The sequence below is a fragment of the Hippoglossus stenolepis genome, chromosome 13 (genome assembly GCF_022539355.2).
Source record: "Hippoglossus stenolepis isolate QCI-W04-F060 chromosome 13, HSTE1.2, whole genome shotgun sequence".
NCBI classification, from domain to species: domain Eukaryota; kingdom Metazoa; phylum Chordata; class Actinopteri; order Pleuronectiformes; family Pleuronectidae; genus Hippoglossus; species Hippoglossus stenolepis.
In genome coordinates this window covers 14,749,569-14,771,126 of record NC_061495.1, presented here as the reverse complement: position 1 = coordinate 14,771,126, position 21,558 = coordinate 14,749,569, and the positions used below count along the sequence as shown (strand labels likewise).

Below are 21,558 nucleotides of genomic sequence, written 5' to 3'. Positions count from 1 at the left end.
TATACTGTTCATAAGTCATAAATACGGGAACATAAAAAGTGTTGGCAAAAGTTTTCTCATAAATCCAGCGAAAGACTTTGAAAACAGTCTGTTGTGTTGTTGCAGATGTTGCATCATTGAATGAGTAGGATCTTTTATTTTTGCAGCACAGGTAATAACTGAGTTTTTAACAATAATACATGATGCATTTGACTCACATGACTAACTTCAACCTACGTCCTCCCCCAGCGCCGCCTGTTTCTCCTGCTGCAGAGGATGGGTGTGGATGCACAGTCTCGAATTACAGACCTGCTCAACAGGCCCCGCTGCCGCTCCCTCTGCAACTTAATTGGTTGAGGCCCAACCGCTGCTTTCAACCAGCCTGCTTCCTGAATGGCAAGTATTTAGTTTGAGAGGAAGTGACATCACAGCACCAGAGTCCTGCCACACAGACACACTGGAAACAGATGAGGACACAACACTTTTCAGATGTGCTCAGACTCGCAGCTCAGCCTCCATTCCAAAAAGCCTCTGAGGCGAAACAATGAAAGAGTAAAAACAGATTTTGGAGAAACACAACGACATGAACATGTCTGCTGGGCACAAAGAGACGCCGCGAGACACTACATGTCAAACTGGGACTGTTGTTTTTACCTCCAACCCTCTGATGAGCGGTGAGTCGCTGCTGGCAGCAGGGGTTCACACTGCAGCTGGAGTGTATTCACTGCTTTACTCCAAAACTTTCAACTTGCCATTTTAATCCACATTTGTGTTATTTGAAAGTTTGATACAAAGTAAAGCTTTTGTTTTTGTGTGTTTTATTCCAAGATGTGGAATCAGACTGGTCTCCAATTCATGACGCAGCCTTTAATGGACGAGTTCTCGCTCTGCAAAGACTCATTGCTCAGGTAAAGTTGGATGATATTCTGTTTTAGGAAACATTTTGCTGTTGGAAAATCATCTGATGTGTGAAATACGTGTTCACCCTTTGCTAAAACATGAAATAATTCATTTGAAAAGATGTAACTCATGTGCCTCTGCAGGATTTCTGAATCTACATGTGTTCTGTCCTCAGGGTAAATGTGTCAATCTGAACACACTGGACCGGGTCTCTCCTCTCCATGGGGCATGTGTACAGGGCCACGAGGCTTGTGCCAAACTTCTGATGGAAAACGGGGCAGATGTCAGTAAAGCATCATCGTCTTATTATGACTTGTTTTGGTGAATATGTTTTGTGTCTTTCCTCGGAAGAAAAACTCTGAAATCCTGCTCTGTAGTCTTGATCGGAGGCAAATATATAAACTATTTAACTTAGAGTTTAACCGAACTCTCATGCTAACAAGCGTGCAGACACATCCTCGAATGCACAATAACACATTAACGAAAGAAAAATGTTCAGATACAAAGTCCAATTTGTTCACCCACAATTATGCACTGCATGTCTGAGGGAGGATAGCAAAGGTGGTGTTATAGAAATATAACCAGCAGACGATTCTTCGGTGCAGGAAATGATCCTTACATTGTAATATTGCGACTAATTTGTTATCTACATTTATAAGTGTGACTTGACTTGTTCTGGATTTTAATTTGATGATTTTTGTGGGGAATCTTTGGTGAATTATCTAAAAGTACACTTTCCTCCTTTCAGGTAAACAGATTGACGGTGGATGGAAAATCTCCTCTGACAGAGGCCTGCGCCCGGGGTCACGTGACCTGCGTATCATTGCTCCTTCAGCACGGAGCGACCCCCGTGGGGACCAGCCACTCCAGCTCTCCAATCCACCGGGCTGCAGCCAAAGGTTAGGGGGTCGCATTCCTCTGCAATATACGCACGGGATAATAAATGCTGAAGCAGCTTGGCCAGTCACAACAAAATGCACATGGAGCCAAAACATCAGAAAACGCTCTTTGAAACAGTGTAAAAAAGTATAAAAACTACGTGTTATTGTGGCCTACAAAGAAAAACGACTGCACATTTTTCTCACAGGCAGAGTTCAAAGAAGCAGATTCCTTCCAGCACATCATTTCTCTTTGTGATGATTCTGATCAAACCTCTCCAGGTCACCCAGAGTGCATTGCTCCTCTCGTTCAGCACGGTGCAGATGTGGATCAGTGCATTGAACAGTCGGGTTCCCCTCTGCACGTTGCATGTTCCAATCAGCACCCGGGTACTGTGAGGAAACTGCTGCAGCTCGGTAAGAAGGCTTCTCCCTCCGACCTCTCACACACGTGCACTGCTCTTTTAGGCTCAAGAGGAAAAGTAACTTGGATCACGTTTTGTAAATGATGTCAAATAATTAAAAAAACACACATGTACAACAGACAAATTAAACAAACTAAATGTCTTTAGTCAAAGTAAAATAAACACAGTGTAAAAATACTCTGGTAAAATGTACTCACAGGGGAATTCCACTGATTTTATACATCTAAGTCTGTTTACAGGTCATGGAGAGAACTACTGCTTATGTGAAAAACCCCTTTGTGTCTCCCGATGGAGGCTCAGTGAAATATAATGAATCGTCTCAAGTGGGGTTCAATCTGTGGTTGTGGGGTTAGAACGTAGATCTGGTTCCGCTGCATTTACACTGATCCTCTACTGGAACGTGTACTTAGTACATTTACACAAGTACTGTACTTTGGTACAAATTTACTTTACCTGAGGGAAATATTGTAATTTTTACTTCACCAGTTACATAACAGTCATACTTACCGAATATTTTAGAAATTTTGAACACATACAATTTAAAGGTTTTTCATTTTGCTGTTAATACATTACTTGTGACATTCTAAACAATTTTACTTGTAAATAATATTTGTAGTATACATATTGCAGAGTTACTACTTCTTCCTCCACCACTGCAGAATCATTACATACAACTACTGTAGCTAATCATTTGAAAAACTTTAATATGGCACATAAATATAACAGAGTACACGTTTGTGAAGTATAAGGTGGTGTTAAATGTAAAATACACGAAAATTGTACTCAGAAGTTTACGCAATTAAAATTCATGTTGTGCTTTGTTTCAAGTAAAAGAAATCATTCTTTGGTCTTATCTCTTTTAATATTCATGACCTGAGTGAATTCAGTTTAATTAGAAAACACCACCAGGTCTTTAATATGAATAGTAAAGATATTCCGTGCATGAAGTGAACTGTCAGCGATGCTCTCCTGCAGTTATGTAACGTGAGGGTATCAAACCTCATCAGTCTCCTCTCTCCTTCAGGAGCCGGTGTGAACAACAGTGTGTCTGGTGACTCGCCCCTGCACATCGCAGCTCGTCTGTCCGACCCGGAGCTGGTGTCTCTGCTGCTCGACCACGGGGCCGACCGCTCCCTCAGGAACCCAGAGGGCAAACGGCCGCTGGACCTCGCGCCTCCCAACAGCCTGGCAGAGAGGCTGCTGAGACAAGCAGGAGGTATTCAACAAACCGAGCAAGTAGCCTGACGGAAGATTCTAATGGTCTTAACATTAGTCTGAGCTGTGGCTAATATTCCAAACATCTCTCTGTCATGGCTCCTGCATCTCCCCTGATGATGAACCCACCCCCCTCCCCGCAGAAGTGTCTCCTCTAATGCAGATGTGCAGGCTGAACATCAGGAGAGCTGTGGGCAAGCGAAGGCTGGGTGGGATTCATGACCTTCACCTCCCCACAGAACTGAAACACTATCTCCTCTACCATTAAGAACCCTGTGAAGATTTCATACACTGGAAAACCCAACACCTCAAGATCGGAGCAGTTCACCTCTACGTCCATAGGGGGCGGACTTGCACAGTCTTACAGTGAGATGACTACATCATGGCTCATAGTTGAGATGGTCATCGACTGTAATTCTCCTTAGTGACAGACTCTGATGATAAATATGGACTTTATCATGGAGACTTAAAAGTCCTGCTGCAAGATTTGATCATTGAATATTCATAAACAAAAACGCATGCGTATAAGAATAAGAATAAGCTCAGGAGGCCAAACAAAGGCTGCAAAATAAGCTATAAATAATTCTTTTGAATATTACACAACACACTATTAAGCTAATGTTTTTTTTTTGTAATGTCTGGCAATAAAAGACTTAATGTTTGGTTGTTTTTTGTTTTTGATGCTGCTGTGTTGAGATTTAAATACATTTTACTTTGGACATTAAATAGATGAGACTTGCTTTTGTATAAAATTCACTACACGTCTGACACAAGAAGTACATGTACACGATTCCTGGAGAGTTGAATTATGATTCTTCGAGACCACGTGGTACAATTCTACAGGAATCTGATGACTGAAAATGATTGTTACGACATGATCGATTACACACGTTCATCCACACTGTAACCTTCATGACTAAGACATACAAATGTGCCACAGTGTGTTTATTTCAAGTTAAAAGATATGAGACATTTTATGTGCCTCCTTCAGACCGGATGAGAAATGTATCAGCCGATCTTTGTATGATCACACATGCAGCTAAATGTGTTTCTCAAACATAGTCACAGTCTTTGCAGTGAGAAGTTCATCCAGATAACCAGAAACTATGAGTCAGCATTCACCGAACACAATCCACCAGGGGTCTGAACTAAAAAAAAACCTTTTACTTCCCTCTTTTGTTCCATTTTTAGTTCCTCTTATTTCTTTCACATGTGTTTTTAGCACTAATAAATGTAGATATAAGACTAGTTCACCACTGAATTTACTATCTAGTTGTGAAATGTACGTCTATTAAACACTTTTTCCGACAGATTGTTTAAAAAAAGAGACTTTACATTGAAATGTCTCTGGCTGACTGTGGAGAGACACGCTTGCACAATTGTCTCATTTTTCACTCTCTGTAAAAACAAAGAGTCTAATGTTTATGTTTTTGTGCTGGTGTTGAGATATTATGCAAAATTATTCTGGGAAACCAAAAACAGCTGCTTCCCAAGAGTCGAGAAAATATTTTTTAAAAACAAGCACGACACGGGGAACAAACAAACAAACAAAAGAAATGTGAAAATGGAATTCATTGGGGATAGAAGTAGATAAAACAAAACATCATATATATATATATATATATATATATATATATATTTATAAAGAAGTAAAAGTTAAGTGAGAGATGCATGCATGAACTGATAAGTTATATTTCATTTACCATATTGCTCCAGTCCTACATCAACATAATAAATAAATCCATGTACCCATCTGAGAAACAGAGCTTTGTAGATGTTGAAGTGAAGAATCTGGAATTTATTAGCATCTGATTTTCTTTTGGTGCCTTATTGGATATAATGATATTCAGAGGAGGAGCAGGGGCACTGCTACCAATGTTTAACTCCCATTAATTTAGATAAAAGACATTTTCTTTTGTTTTTAAGTCGTCTCTTCTCTCCATTGCCCGAATGTGGTATTCACGATGTCGCTGATCCACTGCCTCAATCAGGATTTCAAACAGGTTTCTGTCAGATCAGGTTCCCTGCTGAGTCTTTATGTCCACAGAAGATACATATTGAATGGAAGTGGAGAGATCATTGGCAATGTTCCCAAAACTCCCCACAGCCTGTCAGCTGTCACCCTCATGAGCAAACACTCTTCAAGGACCCATTGACCTCTGACCTGTGAGTAAGTCTATGGATAAATTGGGTTAACACACTCCACAGGGAGCGAGAGCAGGTTCACTGCAGATGGAAATATAAAGCACCTATTGATTACAGGCCGATCAGTTTTATGTTACTCCACAGTTACTGGAATTGATTCATGTCACAGCCGCTTCGTCATAAGCATTGATTCCGACAGGGCATTTAGAGAGATGATGGAAAGGGCCGCGTGTTACCGTAGTTCACTGTGAGCATAAACCTCCTCTCTACGGGGACAAAAGCAACAGTTGCTCCACTCACTCACTCCCTTCTTGTTAAACGCAGCACTCATTAACTTTCCCATCGATCGCCCCCTGTCCCAATTTGGCACTTGAACTAAATCATTGTTCCCCTCAAACATTGCACGGGTGCCCGGGGCTCAGCCGCACATCGAGCCGCGCTTCGATTTAACTGGTGCGTAATGTTTAATCAATACTGTGGAGGAGCTTGTGACTTCAGAAGCTGCCCCGGAAAGATACGGAGTGTGGTCTGGCTGTAATTAGCGGCACATAGACGATCAGGCGAGACAAGTCTGTCTGGTAATGTCAGTCACATGAGCGCTCAAATAATTTTCCACTTCAGCCATCGTGCCATAACTGATGGTGGTGCTCTGTTCCACTCCGCTCTGTGCAGTGCAGTGTATCCGAACAGGCTCCCAGGTTCAGTCGGGTACTGTGCGGCTCTCGGATGCACTTATAAATCAACCCACCTATGTGTGATACCAAAGCTTTTACTGTTATTCTCCAGAGGCAGGCACTCCATTAAACTCCATCCTTTTTTTAGTACATAGGCACTTACTACCCAAATAGTGCAAAATGCATTTCTTACCAAGGGTTTAAGTGAAACGCACAAATGCAAGTTTTACATCCAGCGCACACGCTGGCTTAAAACGATCCACTTCCTTCTACAAGCAGCTTTTAACAGAGAGGTTTTTCACTAAGAGGAGAGGGAGCCGTACGAAGTGTTATGACTAAAATAGAAAGAGTAATCTTCTGGGAATAAACATTGTGCGGCACCCAAAACAGCAGAGTGTTTATAATCAAGTTCAATGTAGGATTATTTCGCTCATTATTGTGTGCATCTTTCTAATCGTCCCTCGAATGCAGGCGGCCACCACCTACTGAAAACAAGCCGCTGATGTTTCTGCCAGACAAACCCTGATGTGCACACATCTAATAACCAAATCGTAATCATTCGTTGTACGGCTGCTCGCGTCCTGATTGCTCCGAGCTGGATCTTGTTATAGATATCAGCGCCTTCCACTAAGCTACAAGTGGGTTGCGCCGTGTCCTCGCACTCGCCAGTAATTGCTTTGGTATTTTTAGTTTGCAAGTGTTGGGAGTAATTAAAACAAATGGAGGAGATAGAGGAGGCAGAGATCTCCTGTGGCTTCTTGGTCCGAGCATGGAGAGGTTTAGTTGGGTCGTACGGCAATGTTTTCAATTAGACACCGCCGCACTAATGAGGGTTTATTACAGAGTGTAAATACGACAAGTGCGTGGCCGAAACATTTAAATCTCAAGATGAAGGGTGTGTAGATGCTCTTTTATCTCTGCCTGACTTGACTGCACAAGAGAAAAGTATTATAATCTTAAAAGAGAACGGTAAGTTGAAAAAAGAGTTTATTTTACATTCTGTAGATTCATATAATGTAAAAAATTGTACATAATGATCACAAAAATAACTCATTTTTTTCCCTTCTAAATATTGTTACTTTTGCAATAAATACACATTTATTTTATGATCCTTCTTAAAAAAAATGAACGACTGATTTGATGACCCATTGTTAAAAGTGTCTCTGTTAACACTCAAGTGCCTGTAAATCGACGAGTACAATCTCTTCATACAATAACTCCATAACGACTCACATGTCCCTAAAGTCTGCGCTCCTCCTCTCTATGACGGCAGCCTGTGGGGGGGAGTCGGGGAGGCAGAGCGCACGGCGACCGTCCCTCAGGCGATCGACCGAGGCTGGAACAGTCTCGTGTGTCTGTGGTCGACTAAAAGCAGGCGGAGGGAGCCGGGGTGATATCAAGATGCCTTGCCCAGCAGGTAGAGACAGAGCAGGTTCAGCGCCACGAGGACTAGGACCAGCACCGTGAGAACCTTCTGCAGCCAGAGACACGTGTTCAGCTTCTGCTCTAGCCGAGAGTTGCAGGCCGTCATTCGCATGAGCTGGTGGGATAAAAAAAAAAAAAGGTCACTCACCCGATTTATCAGTGTGACAGCATTGTAATGAAAGGCACAGAAACAAGGTAGACTATAACGGACGTGCAGGAAAAGGAATAGTTCAAGATCTGGGGAAGTAAGTCACCTAACACACCAAGACAGTGCATTTAGCATCAAAACAGGAAGCAAGGGTCAACTGCTAGTCTGGCTTTATCCAAATTTAGATACCAGTACAACTAAAAAATATGAACATGTATTTTGTTCACATAGAAATGCATACATTTCTGTACATATATAGAAAAGCAATCTGGAGTCACGTGCTGTGAGTAGTTTTTCATGAACAACAGGGTTAGTGTAGTGACTCTGAGGATCTCAGCTCTCTCTATTTTGGGAGAATGCAATGAAAATGCAAAAACTATTAATTACAACTTCATTGCTGCATTTCAACCTCCAGAATGCTTGATCTCTTGATGATGATGGGAGTCTATACAAATCTTTGAGGTGTTAAAAAGTATGTCAATTAACACGTATATTATAATAAGTCACAGTCACTTCAACAGAACTCACCATTATGTCTAATTCCTGTTGCCCGCTGGTCCCTGTATCCACAGGACTGTCCCTCAGAAAACTGACTGCTGGTTTGAAGCTCTCCAGAATATGGCAGCGCAATCTGAGGGAAAGACACAGTCTAATGAGCCATGAGGAGTCCACTATTAGAACTGTCAAGAGAACTATGTGACAAGAGGCCATCACCCAGAGTGTGTGGTGTGTACCTGTGTTCCATGATCTTGGCTTTTGGTACTTCTTTCCAGAACTGGGCCAGTTCTTGTGATCCAACGTTGTCCATCTCAGCCGCCATGACCAAAAATCGGTCCTGCGGCGAAGCCTGAGATCCTGCACAAAAACCATTCAGGGCAACGTTATAGAAAAGGGCTCAAACAATTAGGATCAAAAATGCTCGTTGTTGTGGCTCTTAAATTCCTAAAAATACAGGAAATGGCTTTTTTTGTAAATGTGAGAGAAGAATTTAAACTGTTATTTAAACTCAGTAAAAAAAGATATGTGAATGATTTGCCTCAAAGACAGAGTGACCCTCTTTAGAAATGTCAGTGCTAGACATAACAGTACTGCAATGTATAAAAGCTACTAAAGACTCTTTAGACACTTAAGAAGACAGTACTGGTTGTTCTGAGAGGTATGTAGCACAATATAACCTGCAGCTGACATTCCAGTCCCCACACAGGACTCACACAACACCGTCTGTTGTCTGACAGGGGAGATGATTATTTTATCACTATTGAAATATGTATGTCAGGCTAAAGAAAAGTGGCTGCTGGCACTTTGAGAGGGAAACAGACTGGACCGTTTGATTATTCTAAGGTTCTCCATTTGGACACATCTGCTGTGAATAGAGCTAAAGTGCAGTACCTCCATGTAAGGAAACCACTATTTCAATGGAAGCTCCTGGTTCACAGCAGCTGCTACTGGGCTTCACTCTGTACTTCTCAGGTGCTGTGGTCCGTACCTGTGGAGACACCAGATTCATTAATATATTTTTGTTGTGTTAGCCACAGCTCAAGTTGACATTTTCATGATGTGTGTTTTGTGCAACTTAGAACCAATATATATTTTATTTATAATGATAAATAATAAAGACCAACTGATTTACTACAAAAATCGGCCGATGAACCTTTCACGGATGTTTAATAACACTGTTTGCCAAAATGCACCGATATTGAAAACTTTTATTTTACAAAATGAATGAACAATGCATTTATGTTTATTTTCGAAAATTCAAGTTCTATATATTTTGCTGTATTTGTGTTTTTGTGTTTAGTTTATGATTAAACAAACTGCAAAATATCAAGCCTCAATTATATTTGTCATAAGGGTTTGATAACAACATCCTACGAATCACTGCCAATTTTATTGTATTTTAATTCCTCACTGTTATCCATATTGGTATCAGCCCCCACAAATCCTCCAGCAGTGAACATTTGCTAATTATTCTTAACAAATACTTTCACCTACTAATCAGATGTCAAAATTACTGATCAATTAATCTAATCTCAGTACTACTACTATTATTTCAGCAGTGTGTAGCAGTCATCTTGACAACTCATCCCATGTTCACCAACTCAAGCAGCCAAGTTAGCACACAGGCATGTGAGTGTCCTCACACTCACCTTGAAGGCCACTTGATTTTTGGTCACATTGCTCAGGATAATGAGACATTTCTTCTCGGTCTCTCCAGAACCAAAGCTGAGCTCCTCTGCAGGGCTGCACAGAGAGGAAATATAAAAAACACAGCGTGTAACAGGAGCTGGGTGAAAATCAGAGGTGCAGATCTTGAATAAATGACAGTGATTTTGTGCTTTAAAATGTCTATTTATTAACCCCAGAAGAGATTCTAGATGCTAGATGTACTAAATGTGATCTAAAAAAAAATCTATCTACAAAACACATCTAATGGCGGTTTTACGCTGCTGTTGGTGCTGGGGACAAAACTGGATTGTGGGGTCCTTCTGAGCACCTGTTGTGGGAATACATTTAGAAGAATGCACAGCAAACATTTTTGAAAAAGGACAAGTAATCAACACAGGTAATTGTAGCACCTGCCTAAATACCCATTTGGCTTCAGTTGATATATCAATACACTTACAATGACAGATTAGTTGACACACATGGGGCGAAAACAAATCAATAGATGATGCACTTGTTAATCTGGTTTGATAGTTAACATCCTGTAGTTTGCAGATTCCGAGGTTTGTCTACAGCACCTGACTACATGACATCAAACTACTTCCACAGCCTGTGAAACAGGAGGGAAGTAACTGTTACTGAGAATGAGAGGAAACATAAGGAAACGTGTGCTATAGTTCACATGCTATGGGTAGACAGTGTGTTGCTGGCAAGTGACATTAGCAGAAAGGTTTTTGTGCTGTTTAGTGCGCTGCCAGATAATTAGCTCGTCATGGTAGTGCACTTATCCCTGTTAATGTTTATTTGTTGGTTCTTTCATCAAGCGAAGGTGCAGGACAGGACACACGTTAATGTAAATTAGATATGGTTTAATGATTTCACTTTTGCCTTTAAATACCACATTAAGAAATGTTTACCATGCCAATGTTGTCTTTATGACCAGACAATATTCAAGGTATTCTGACTATTTGATGCAAAAATTGGGAAGCATGATCATGAAGTCAAAAAATATAAAACATATTTTCTCCATTTTGGTCACCTTGCCTTGCTCTCCGATTGTTGTTGTTTTTGTCTTGTGAACTTGATGCTTCTTCTAATGAATTTGTAAGTCATATTTGGCTATAAATAAAATGTGATTTAATGAATTCAGCCTTAATTAGCACAGAACACTTGATACATTGGAGACTTTCACTTTGCCAAGAATAAACTGGCAGATGGATTATAACATAAAGGTTCTCATTGATGTAGCTTGGCTACATTTCATGGACGAAACAAACATATTATTCTGTTTCATGTCCTCGTGTGTTCCTTCCTGGAATAAAACAGCTGTAGAGTCTGACGTTTGCTGGAGCTCAGAGTCTTCTGGCTCTGGAAACCTTTGGCAAACACAAGATCAAAGCCCCCTACTCCCTTTTAAAGCCCCCAGCCTCGAATTAAAGCTAACACAGCTCAGAAACATAATTGCATTTAAGGCTCATTTAAATCTGTTTATCACTATAATTCACAGCCTGGAGCTGTTAAAATCCTCACATCAAAGCCGTTACTCTGGAAAAAAAAAAACAGAACTCAACGGACAGTATTCATGAAAATGAGGAGGAACATCATAGTGTGTGTGTGAATGTACCACTAAGCATTTACCAAAGATCCAACCAGATCCCTCTTTGATCACTATGCTCCTTTGCAATTGACCACTTGTGAAGTTGATCATTGGCCAGTCCCTCTCCCTGATTACTGTGGCCCCATTAAAAATTAACTAAACCGGCTCATTCCTTCTTAATGAACAATTGATTGGTAGCATCCTTAATTCCAGTGAGCAGATCAATTGAGCTATAAAGGGACAAGCACATCAATAAGGACTTTAGGCTTTGAGCCAATACATGAAGGGAACACTGTGGTGAATAGGTACAAGGCAATTAAAACTTGTCTTATGGCGAAGGGCTCCTAAATACACAGACTCAGTTTAAAGTTCATTTGGTACATTTAATGTACATTTATTCAGATGGAGAACAGTGTCAGTGCAGAACCTGAACAAGCTTTGTGGCATCACAAAGAGAACAGGCAGACACAAATGAGTTCTAGCTGCAGTGAGAAGAATCTGACTTATGTGCACATCCAACCCCAGTTAGATGCAGGAAAATAAGACAAAGTCTGTTTAAGTTGTGTGTGATATAGTCTGCCGAAGAGTAACAGTTTTGTGAGGCTGCACAACAGTGCTCTAAGCCAAATAATAAACCACAGACTGTATATGAGAATGATTGATGCGTCCCTACTTCCTCCAATTGTACAAAAATTAAGTATCCAGGATCAAAGGCCACCATCTTGCGCTTTTGACTTCATTTAGAGAGAGTCTGCACAGTAATGAGCACAGAGTGGAGCCATGGTACGAAGGTTCTGCCGACACACACGCTCGACCAATCCTCTGTCAGTCTCAGCTGTCAATCATGATATTTCATCCAATTTTCATAGCATCAAACAACTAATTAAAACCAACCTTACTGGATAAATGACACTTGACCATACATCACTGATTAGAACTACCTAAAATTACAGATACCATCTTTGAGGAACATGGAGGAGGCGGGGTTTACGACCTACACTGCAGCCAGCCACCAGAGAACAATGAAGATGCATTGGCTTCACTTTTAGGCAGCTGACATGTCGTCCATCTTTATGTACAGCCTGTATTCTAAACACAAAGTTAAGTGAAGCTGATGGGGATCTCATTGATCTCAATACATAATGAGTCAGTGGAATTGCCATAGTGATCACAATTCTTCCTTAAGGTGACATGAATGCTTTTTAAATTTGATGGTGTACCATCGACACATTTCACTCAAAACCACAAATGTCAACCTCACGCTGGAACTATAGGAAAAGTCGGGGATCTCGAAAGGCAGATTCATTCTGTGACCCACCGGAAAAAATATTGTGCCAATTCATCGAGTAGATGTTGGGATGGTGTGGAGCAAATTGGTGGACAGATTAACTCAATACATATTAGACCAAAATACAAAATCACACCATCCACAAACAATTTCCATATGCCCCCTATAAAACATTGAAATTATTGAGTGCTTAGACAAATGTTCCCTTCTAACTAGTTTGGCCAGGACAAGTTGTAAATCAACGCAGGCATAAATAAATGATGACAAAGTGGAGAAGGAAGCAGGTTGACCTACCTAACGTCTAGCAAAGGGCCTTTGAAGGTGGTCAGTGGCTTCCTGGCTCCTTTGGTCCTGGCACTCGTGTCTGTTTTATCACTGTCCTCTGACTTCACACTGTCTTCCAGGAAATTCACCTGAAAACAACAAAGACCACTTAATTAGAAAATGAACTCAGAGTTCAGATAAGGTGATCATGTGACCCTTATCTGATCCTTTCCATGAAAACGAAAAGCTTGACCCCTGCCCTTCATGAAGAGAAAGCTATCAGTTAATGAAACCCTTGGCTGTCATTTATAATGATAAATAAATGGATCATGTGAAATAAAGGTTCAGTGTTAAAGTCATCAAAAGAGTCTTTCTTCCCAATTTTTTTTCTTCTAAAAAACCCACATGACGACTCCTGACCCAACTTCCAGGTCGTCTCGAATGTGAGCACAGAACCACAGGGAGTGTCCATTTGAAAATGCAGAACCCACAAACTCATGACTTCTGACCAAAAAAAAAAAACTTAAATGAAAGCTCAACTAGGACAGAAGTCATAAAACAACTCACACTCACTTCAACAAAACATCCTAACTTTGACCTAAATCATCTGCTGACAGACCACAAGACCACACAAGGGGTCAGAAATTGGGAAACAGCTGTATCAGCGCTGGATGTTATGGATGACGTAGGCAATTTGGTGAAATGGATGCTTTCACACAGTGTAGCTGGCAACACATGTTGTGCAAACATGAGAAAGTGAGGACATGATGGGAGGGGAGGGAGGGAGGGAGGGAGGGCAGGGGCAAAGGTGAGTGGCCTCTGCGTGTGATGGCAACATTCATGACTCAGAGGTGAAGTGTGTCATTCGCTGTGATAAGCAACCAAGCATGTCATCTCAATTCAATGGCTGGCTGTCATGCAACTGCCACAATAAAGACATCAGCTGCTGATGAAATGTCTCTATTTATTTGTCATTTTAAAAGAGCAAGCTTAACACAATTAGGTAATACAAAAAAATTAAGCAAAACATGCTTAAATGTAAAATTAAACTTTGAAATATTAGGCAGTTTCATACAGATATGAGAATTTAAATTATTGTTCTGGCAAGTTAATCATTGGCACTTTTGTCAAACTCTCATACTAAGTTAAGTTAATGATTAACAAAGAAACAATTTATTATGAGAAACAAACGAATTAAAAACACCTTCATGGTAGTAATACTCAAACTAAAATTAAAATTAAAACAGACCACTGAAATTAAACAGACCACAATAAAAACATAAATTGAATTAAGAACTTCGCTAGGATTTCTTCACATTGTGTAAGATATGAAATGCAAAAGACACAAAAAAAATCGTTGAAGATTTTCGATCATCCAAAACTGAAAGATTAGTGAAATGCTCACAATGAGAAGTGTCTATAGATTATACAGAACATAATCAAAGATTATATACATGGTCTCAGTCTCCAGACTCACAGGCCTGGTAAGGATTGTGTTAGTGGACAAGGCACAGAGGGCTTTGGTTAAAAAGTTACCTCCCAGTAAAGAAGTTGGTTTAGTGCAGTAGGTTACAAACCTAGTCATTGGTTTAGTGCAGTAGGTGACAAACCTAGTCTACTGTAATATAACAGTAATTATCTTTTCTAATCTGAGGTTAAAAGATACAAATAATATGAAATTGAAACAGGCAGCAGAGAAGGTTCTTTCTATTATCTCTAAGATAATAAACTGAAAAGGAGTGTTTCACTTGGTTGAGTGTTTACATGATATTGTGCAAAAGGTACACTACCCATCATTTAGCGTACATAACTTGATTACAACTCTGAATTTTTGTGCTTCCTTTTAAAAAACAAAACAAAAAACAGTTCGGAGTAAAATTTAAAATATGGAGTCCAGGACAGGTCGAGGGATGAAAATGTCAAGTTGGGTGGTGCTGACATCGGTTCGACTGTGAGGCAGGTGCACTCACAGAAACTTGCATCACGCGAGTACACCTGCCTTTTCCAGTCCGCAGAAATCTTCCGGACACAGATCTCGATGTGTAGGTGTGACTTTACAGTGCCTTACCACCTCCAACCCTTTTTTCAAAACAAAAAGAAATTTCAAAATTAGGTTTCCTGTATGCCGTGACATTTTCAGCAAAGTGCTGCCTGGAAGCCAGAAGAATTCAGGTCGGGATGGGTGGTGGTGGTGGCAGTGGAGAAGGTGGTGAGTCTCTTGTCATGAAGACAAATGGATAAGAAGCAGGGCTTGAAATGTTGACAGGCTGGTATATTGATACAGTGACACAACAATAGGCAACCGGACAAAACGTCTAACTCATAACTCGTGCCTGATGAACTTCTCATGAGACAGCAGACACAGTTGATTTACAAATTTCTCTTAAGCTCTTATATTAACCTCTCCTATTGTATTGTGGTTTGGTTTAGATATGCATGATTCGTTTTGGTTAATATCTGATATATTGAACTGCCATACAAAACTATGGGTTTGTCATAAACTTGCTCTTTGGCCTTGGCTATTCGATAAGATAACAGGAAAGCCTTGAAAGAAGGAGTTAGTAGTATAGTATGTAGCTTTCCTTCACTCACAGAATTAGAAGTCACACAAATAACAATTAAAATGTATTTGAATAGCTGAATAATTCACTATTCACACTTGGGAGTTTGTAGAAAAACGTAATTTCTTTCACCTTAAATATTTCTGAGCAATCTTTTTAGCTCAAGCGTAGGGATTAATGAAATTAGTCATTTGCTCCAATAGAGAGCTCTGCACCTTTTCTCTGGGGTTATTCGGGGCAAGTATACACCACAATCTGACGAAACATATGCCAGAAAGAGTGCGAGGAGATTCTGTGTTTATATTTATATTTCCCAGTATAAGAGCATTAGCAAACTTCTGTGTTGTGCCTGTACAGTATTGTTGAGGCTAACAATTCAATGATTCGCATATCTCCGCTTTGTAAATATAAATCTTTTATGCATGACCGATGTGGTATTGGTTCACAATAGGAGAACTGTTTGTTTGTTGGGGCTTAGGAGGCTCACAGGAGTAAGTTAGGGTAACGCAGCACTGCTAGAACTCTCCAGCAGATAGAATTAGTGTCCTATAGGCATAAAGAGGCTAAAAAAACTTGTCATTGTCCTCACGTCAAAAGCAGGTTAAATCCAAATTCGCTGTTCCCTGACTGTGACAGGAAACCAGAAAATACCTGTAAATAAAAGCTGCAATACTAAATAACAAACCAAAAATAAGAAACAGTTGCGAACAAGATGCATATCCTTAGACGACCCCCTTAATATCCTCCATCTATTTCCATGCAGGATTTCTTTGCAAACTGCTCACGAGAAAAGAAGCTAAATAGATTATGAAGTGAGGGCTAGATTGTCCTGTGGAGAGCGAGTAGAATCTGTGACATAAGCTGCAGTCCTGCTGCAAGTAGTTGAAATTCAGTGTCATCAGACTAAGACGAAGGTTACAGGAGCTGCAGACGTATTCAAGCTGAAGCCTGTGGGTGTCTCAGCGACGGTGCTACACTGATGCCATTTGTGGAGGAAACCGGAATCTAGCTCCAGCAGGGAACAGCTTAAGAAACAGACTTGACAACCTCTGCTGATCATACGAGGAGCCGAAGAGATGACGAGCGGGGCAGTGTGCTGGCTGAGATGCATGGGATTTGTTGGCAGGATTTAATTGCAGCCAAAGACATTAGGAGTCACCTTCACAAAGACAATGAGCAAGAGCTTAACGTCTACAAATTCAGGGCATTACTTGCCACTTAATTCACAGTTGTCTCCACAGAGCGGCCTGATTACATGCTGTAATCACTGGCTCAAATTAAAGAAATGAGCAATGAGGAACGAGGAGGAATCTCTGACCGTGGGGCATCTAATTTGACTGGGAGCAGTGTGTCAAGTCGACAAGAGGTGGTCGACACTGGCTGAGATGTCACAATCAGATTTAATCATGACTCAATCACTCTCAGCTTACGTTAAACATGAGAGCAGCTGCAGCAAGAACAGAAGCACTGCTCCTGCTGACTGTACCACTTTAAACATCAGCAATATTTATTCACATTCAATTATTACTTTTATTCAAAAATATAACACTTTCTCTGTCATATCCAGATATACAATGAGATCAAACATAGATCCCCTTAATAAAAGTTAACTAATTTCTGGAAGGACTGGCGACAATAGGAGTTCATACAAAGTTGATGAAAAGAATGTAAAATGTACCTTTTTGGGTTTGACTGCAATCTCGGAGTTGAAGCTGGACTCAAGGGCATCTTTGACCTCCAATTCACCCTCTTTGCTCTCTGTGTCATCCTCACTAACAATAGGTCCATTCTCAGAGATGGGTGTTTGGAAGTCGTCATCAGGAAGAGGTGGGTAGCTATACTTGAAGGGGTCCTGGAATGTAGTCAGATCATTTAGAATCACTATAGGCGTGCACATTGTCGGTTTAAATTAAAAGGAATAGCTTTTTATACATTAGCTTTGTCGTCATCACAACATGATCCCACTAAAAGATGATGTGTAACTAACTTAATCTTTTGTAACTGTGTGACAGAAACAAATTAAAACACGATGTACAAGGCTTTTTTGTAAAGTTAAGAAAGACAGAGACATACCGTTCCACCCATGTGAGTTGGCAGGTACTCGGGGCTTATAAAAGTATGAACATCAGATCTGGAAGCAAACTTTAGTTTGCTGATTGCCTCAGGACCCAACCACGACTTCACAATCTTCCATGCCGCTGAAATGAGACACGTTTAATACTCAGTATGTCAGAATATTTGTAGTATTTAGAAAAGTTATTGACAATAATGATATTATTGATATTAATATACAAGTTCATATGGACTATTCAGAGAAGATAGGCTCAGTCTCACCATTCATGATCCAAGGCATATCCACAATGATCATTTTGGCTGAAATAGTATGAAAAACAAAGTTCATATAAATTGTATGACTTAAAAATAAATGAAAATCACTATTAATAAGTGAATGAAACATATTTCCATCTGGATACATATTCATTTTGCTTTTATAACTTACTTACACAGAAACTTTGGATAATAAACTTTGAAGCAATTTATAATGTACTTCACAAACTCCATGTCCTGAAAAACAAAGTGGGGGAAAAACAGTGATATAAAAATCGAAACAAAACAGAAATCTATGAAAGATGCTTTATGATTCTTAACAGCGAGAACGTTTGTTTAATCTTAAACACGTCCAAATCTGAAGGAACACACATAAAATGATAATTCGTTGGAAGCGCTAATTTTTTTCACTTAATTTTTCTTTTTAGATATTAACTTTTTCAAAAACAGATCATCATATGACTTGCTGTAATATGTCACCATGTGATTTCACTAACTATATCTTACAACTCTGATTATTTCAAAGAGACAATCTACTTACAAACCATTTTTCTTCCAAAGGAGAGTTCACAGTAAATGGCTTATAATAAGATGCATGTTTTCCACTTTAATAACAATGTGCCTCTGATCAAACAGATAATTAAATCTAAAGGCCACATAATGTTAGAAAATCTAATCATGGCTGAGAGATACAATTCATATAATAAATCCCATTTAGATTAGAAAATGCTTATCAAGGTAAAAGGTTCTGTCATGTTTTAAAGATGAATCAGATACATTTCTATGTTGTGTTTTTATGTTGATTACAATCATCAGACAAACAGCCCATGTGTCAAAAGATACAACCCTTATACCATGACTGGGCTCCATAATTGACTAGAAGCCTCATTGCTATGCAGGAGCCTCACTCCTGAGCCTTAATGAGATCATACTGGCTACTCATGGGCTGCAACTCGTTCTGTGGTTCAACAAACCACAATAAAAGATGATTTCCAAACTCATCTTCTAATCTACTCTTTTCATATTTGGTTTGCATGGCTCTTCATTGCCCCCAACTTTGATTTATTTGTATTTAATTGAGCCATTTCTAGCCTAGAGCCTAGCCTAAGAAATACAGTCGCTAACAGGGAGCTCCGTCAAGAAGCTAACGCCTGTGACACGGTGAGTCTGCGGATTAGGCAATCCACTCGAATTGACCAACAGGATTTAAAGGTTACTTTAATCTCTAAAGTATAACGCCATTGAAGTGCATCGGTTCCTACAAGACCACGGCTAAAACTGCAAGAAATATGAGGACACGCAACAGCACTTCTATCACCGCAAAGATAAATAAGAGAAAAGTATATCTTATGACAAGGAAATAAAAAGGAAAAATTGTTTTGAAACCCTGGATGTTAAATATCAGATCAAGCTAAAGTATTTTTCATCAAAGAATAACAAATCAGTTAAAAATATAATTCTGAAAATAATTTTCTGGAACAATATCATCATCATGGACTTACTATATTGCTGAGGCCGGACTCTGCCATGTCAAACACAACAGTAAGCGGCATCCCAGGTTCTTTCTTTGCATACCGCTCCAGCCAGAAGGCAACATACTTCTTCTTGTCCACAATTGTTTTTGTATCCTTGGAGTGAAGCTTTACTTTGAACCAGACTAAACACAGGAAAAAAGATTTCTGAATTATACACTTTTTTTTTTATCTTATTCTGAGTAATTTTGGATTTGTGTAGTAGTGTTTAAGCACATTTAGTGGACCAGATAACCTATCAAAGTGTTGAAAATGAGTATTTACTAGGTCCATATCAGTACAGTTTAAATAGGTCTTTGATAAAGTATGTACATACAGAGCTTGTTGCCTTCTTTGTCATAGCCGTGGAGGTAGACAGCACCAGTCTCAAACATCCACCTGGGAATGCTGCTCTCAGTGAGATCTGAAACATGCAGGTACACACACATCACACTGTTAACTGGTGTTTGTTCTCATTTAAAGCATTCAAAAAATACAGCTGAATAGAAAATCCTCCACCCCCACCGCAATTGTATTAATAATTAACAAAGATACGAGAATCAACTGATTAACAAAAGGGGCCCAGGTTGAATGTGTAGTTCAACGAAAGCACCAGCGCACTCTTGGACTTGAATAAATCAACTTTCCTGAAAATAACTGTTGCACAAATTAAATTTGCTGGATTAAAGACAGACTAAAACCAACAACTCAGAAAGAGTGGGGATTGTTCTCAGTGGTAGCCTATGCATGGAGATATATGGGTGTGTGACACACAATGACACTCTGTGTGGGCTCATCCCGGAGCGGCACAACAGTTGATGTGTGTGTCCCAAGCTTGCAAACTAAATATGGCAATGTCAACATCTCTGCTTTTGACTCTGGCTGGATATTACACTTTAAAGTCAATTGTGTCTGTAGTCCGAGGATTAAAGTGTTTGAAAGTGCTGAAAGTTGATATTTAAATTGTCAAGTTCACAATTCACAAAACACTACTTTTTTATTTTGGACCAGTTTTCCGAGAGATTTAATATTTCCGCTGACAACTGTGAGCTTTTATGTTTAATAAAAACTGCTTTTGCAAAAAGGGAAAAGGAGCACGAAGATAATGCTTGACAGATACTGTATTGACACGAAAGATGATGTGAAACCGTGCACGTCCTGTGTCAAACTTCTTACCATTCACACCAAATTCTTTTCTCCACTGGAAACTATCATCGATCATTTTCAAGGCATCGTCAACAACATAAACCCTCCAGGTGAGGTAACCCTCCACCAGAGCATCGTCTGTCTGAAGCCTCTCCACGTCTCTGGAGTCATATTTTTCTGTTGAATCTGGAAACACAACAGGTACAACCACAACAAGGCGGAGTCACATGATGCTCAAACACAAAAGGGCTGAGTTGTTGTTTGTACAGTGCTGTGAACCAGCCGCAGGCCGTAAAGTGTCAGCCCCAGGGCACTTTATGTGACAAAACGTGGCTACTATTAGCTAGTTAACGGTTGGAGCTTAGCTGGGCTCAGAGCATGTAGGTCAACACAACACTAAGCAGCAGTCAGCTAAGCGACAAGAAATGAACGTATGCTAATGACAACAACCAGGCAACTTGACGAAGTGAAAGTTAATTTGTAACTAAAGCCAATAACTTGTGCAACCTTGGACGAACTCGTTGTTGAATCTCAGCCTCGTCTCCTCAATCTTCTTTTCGAGGTCCTGTCAAAACAGAGTCAGACACGTATTTAGCTTTTAATATGATAACTTGTAAAAGCGGTCAAATAAATGCAGCTCTGTTCTGTCGGTGTGGGACGGTACCTGCGCTCCTTCGTGCTGCTCAAGTTCAGCCATATTCAACAGTCAGTCGCTCTCTGCTGCTGCTGCTGCTGCTTCCGCCGGTAGAGCTAGCGAGTTTAGCTAGGATGAATCAGTGCGAATTGTGAAACCGACACCCCGCGGTAGCCATTTTGGCTCCGGCTGTAGCCACGCCTCTGCTCTGTGACGTGGAAAGCAAAGTCCGAACGGTGGGAGGGCGACGTTCACGATAAGTTCACATCCAATCACC

The 21,558-nt window shown here is 40.2% G+C and overlaps 2 protein-coding genes across 4 annotated transcripts; one reads left to right on the top strand and one right to left on the bottom strand.

The window, feature by feature from the left end:
* The first annotated feature begins 403 nt into the window (after positions 1 to 403).
* LOC118119616 (ankyrin repeat and SOCS box protein 9) lies at positions 404 to 4,059 on the top strand. Its single transcript, XM_035173706.1, has 7 exons — positions 404 to 653; positions 808 to 887; positions 1,055 to 1,162; positions 1,628 to 1,778; positions 2,040 to 2,174; positions 3,207 to 3,398; positions 3,541 to 4,059. The coding sequence occupies exons 1-7, from the start codon at positions 563 to 565 to the stop codon at positions 3,663 to 3,665; spliced, it is 882 nt and encodes a 293-aa protein (XP_035029597.1). The 5' UTR covers positions 404 to 562; the 3' UTR covers positions 3,666 to 4,059.
* On the bottom strand, positions 1,627 to 21,498 carry mospd2 (motile sperm domain containing 2). Of its 3 annotated transcripts, XR_004698113.2 has the most exons (17): positions 21,312 to 21,489; positions 21,155 to 21,212; positions 20,678 to 20,833; positions 19,839 to 19,925; positions 19,493 to 19,647; positions 18,167 to 18,227; positions 17,997 to 18,035; positions 17,736 to 17,860; positions 17,341 to 17,514; positions 13,132 to 13,250; positions 10,233 to 10,283; positions 9,937 to 10,030; positions 9,179 to 9,275; positions 8,524 to 8,644; positions 8,318 to 8,420; positions 7,450 to 7,756; positions 1,627 to 3,379 (listed from the first exon to the last, which is right to left on the bottom strand). XR_004698113.2 is itself a non-coding variant. In XM_035173699.2 (16 exons), the coding sequence occupies exons 1-16, from the start codon at positions 21,342 to 21,344 to the stop codon at positions 7,613 to 7,615; spliced, it is 1,617 nt and encodes a 538-aa protein (XP_035029590.1). In that variant the 5' UTR covers positions 21,345 to 21,498; the 3' UTR covers positions 7,186 to 7,612. The 3 variants fall into 3 exon arrangements, 2 of the variants coding, with proteins under 2 accessions (XP_035029590.1, XP_035029591.1); XM_035173699.2 differs by lacking the exon at positions 1,627 to 3,379 and having other exon boundaries at positions 7,186 to 7,756; positions 21,312 to 21,498; XM_035173700.2 differs by lacking the exons at positions 1,627 to 3,379; positions 10,233 to 10,283 and having other exon boundaries at positions 7,186 to 7,756.
* Positions 21,499 to 21,558: the final 60 nt, after the last annotated feature.